Source organism: Cyprinodon variegatus, unplaced genomic scaffold (genome assembly GCF_000732505.1).
Source record: "Cyprinodon variegatus isolate N-32 unplaced genomic scaffold, C_variegatus-1.0 Scaffold247, whole genome shotgun sequence".
Classification (NCBI taxonomy): Eukaryota; Metazoa; Chordata; class Actinopteri; order Cyprinodontiformes; family Cyprinodontidae; genus Cyprinodon; species Cyprinodon variegatus.
The window spans coordinates 784,216-786,430 of NW_015150700.1; the positions used below are offsets into that span (position 1 = coordinate 784,216).

A 2,215-nucleotide genomic window follows, 5' to 3' on the forward strand; every position below is an offset into this window, starting at 1 on the left:
AATAAAAATAGACTCTTTTAATCTTATATATTGATGATATTATTGGAACAGGAAGAATAATGATGAACTAATTATAGATTTCTTGGGAAATTGTTATTGTTTTTAATTTATTGAAATAATAAAATATGCTAATATGCTAACCCGTAAAACTTTGTTTCCTTTGAGTAGTTTTTAGTAATAAAATTTGAAAGCGTAAATAAGCGGATTTCATTTGACCAATTTTTTCCCCACTGTTTGCTTTCATCCTTTTGTTTTGAAGCTTCTTCTCCTGAAAATCGGAGGCGATTCTGAGAAGCGATTGAAGCGGTTGTAGAATGAGGCCACCCAGTGGAGCGGTCAGAACATTAAAGATGAGGTAAGACCCTGTTTACAGAACCTCGCCCGGGTTTCTTCCTTCCTAACCCTTCGGTTTGGAGGCAGAGCGCAGCCAGAGGAAATGTTTGGGACGGGACGGCCCGCCGGCTGCAAACAGATAAACAAAAATCTGCCTCAAATGTCCTCAAACCAACAGCTAATCAGACTGAGGCGGATGAGTTCACCTGAAAACACGGAAACCAGGCTGAACAACGATCCCTGAGCCGAAACCATTATTGTTTGAAGGCTTTGATTAGCGTGAAGCTATCCGACGCCCCCACCCCTTCAGGTAAACACCCTCACAGTCTCCCTCTGTTTATCTTTCCTGATCTGATCTGCTGCCAGCAGCCTTTAGAGCAAAGTCTGGATGGAAAACAGGAGCCGCTTTCACGGAGCTGCAGCTCAAACCTTTGGCTCATTACATAACATCTCCCTTCTGTAGCAGAAGCTGATCTGGTGACAGGAAAGCAGGATGGTTCCAAGAACTTAGGTGGAAATGAGGGAATCTGGCAGCGGGAGCCGGAATGTGGCTCCACCAAGGAAAAGCTTGACCAAACCAGCTGAAGTAAACAAAACAAATGCAGGGGGGCGGGGCCTCCAGCAGGCAATCAGAACTCTGTGACAGCCGCTCTGCTGCATACTTGGATGCAAACCGGTTCAGCCTGTTCTGACAGCACCGCCCGGCTCCCAGCTGGGTCTGAGCTGAAGTATTTACATCTGCAACGAAGCCTTAAACACGACGGGAATCGCTCCTTTTCATGGCGAGCAAACAACACGTCCCTCCAGCGCCTCCACGCCCAGAATGCGTTAGAAAGCATGAGGCTCCACGTGTCAGAGCAGGTGTGCTTCCTACCTGCGGTGGAGGGGCTGTGCCGGCAGGTCTGAGGCGGCAGGGCCGCGTGGACCGACACGGAGGCGCGGCTGCTGAGGTCCACCACCGAGGGTGTGGGCGGCACCGGTGGGGGCACCTGCTGCAGCGGGGCCTGAGACGGCTGCGCCGCCGGCGGGGCCTGCTCGCCCTGCGCCGTGTTGGCAGGGATGCCGTTTTCAGACAGGAACTCCTCCAGGTCCATGTACTCCAGCTGGAAGTTGTCGCCATCGTAGGGCAGGGTCTTGTCCCACAGGGTGGGGCCGAGGAAGGCCGACTGCGGGTGGCTGGCGGCGCTGCTCTCATCATCCAGCTTCTTCTCCTTCTTCTCCTCCTTCCCAAACCCTGAAAAAAGAACAAACATGTAAAACATGTCTCCCATCTCCTTTAACTTCCTACTAACTGGAAGGACAAAAGTCCCCAGTGAACAACTAGCGACTGATCGTAATCAAGAAGATACTTCCTTAACATGAAGGCTAAATATCTTTCAAAACATGCTAAAGTATAAATAAATCACTGTATCGCCATCTTAATTTAACTATTTATTGTTCCAAATGTATAAGATTCTGAATGAATAAAGAAAAACATGGTTTCCTGCCAAATTGAAACTTATTCATGAGTAGCAGATTCAGTTCTGCTTCCTTTCCCTGGATGAAGTGAATCTGCTGCGTCTGCAACTCTTATAATTGGATTTTAAAGGCTAATTTCTGCCATTATTGTGTTTAGTAGACGATAAAGTTTTTTCTATTCTATTCTATATAACAGAACTGGAACCTATTCGGTCACTGAATAAAAAAAATTACTAAAATAAGTGAAAGAGATGATTTTAAATGTACATTAGCAGCTATTTAAAATGGTCCTTCCCAGTCAAACACCAGCCCAATGGCAGCCAAATTCCCTGCAACTTCCAGCAAAATCTCCTCCAGGAACCGAATAATTTCACTGAATTACAGGGTCTGACCAGGTGATGATGCTTCTCTTTAGATCTTAAGG

General features: G+C 46.8%; 1 protein-coding gene across 1 annotated transcript in view; it reads right to left on the reverse strand.

The window, feature by feature from the left end:
* LOC107089311 (hepatic leukemia factor-like) overlaps nucleotides 1–2,215 on the reverse strand; it is a 19,307-nt gene that overhangs the window by 9,693 nt on the left and 7,399 nt on the right. Inside the window, exon 2 of the mRNA XM_015382036.1 lies at nucleotides 1,208–1,567. Coding sequence (XP_015237522.1) covers nucleotides 1,208–1,567 — 360 coding nt within the window. The remainder of the gene's footprint in view (nucleotides 1–1,207; nucleotides 1,568–2,215) is intronic.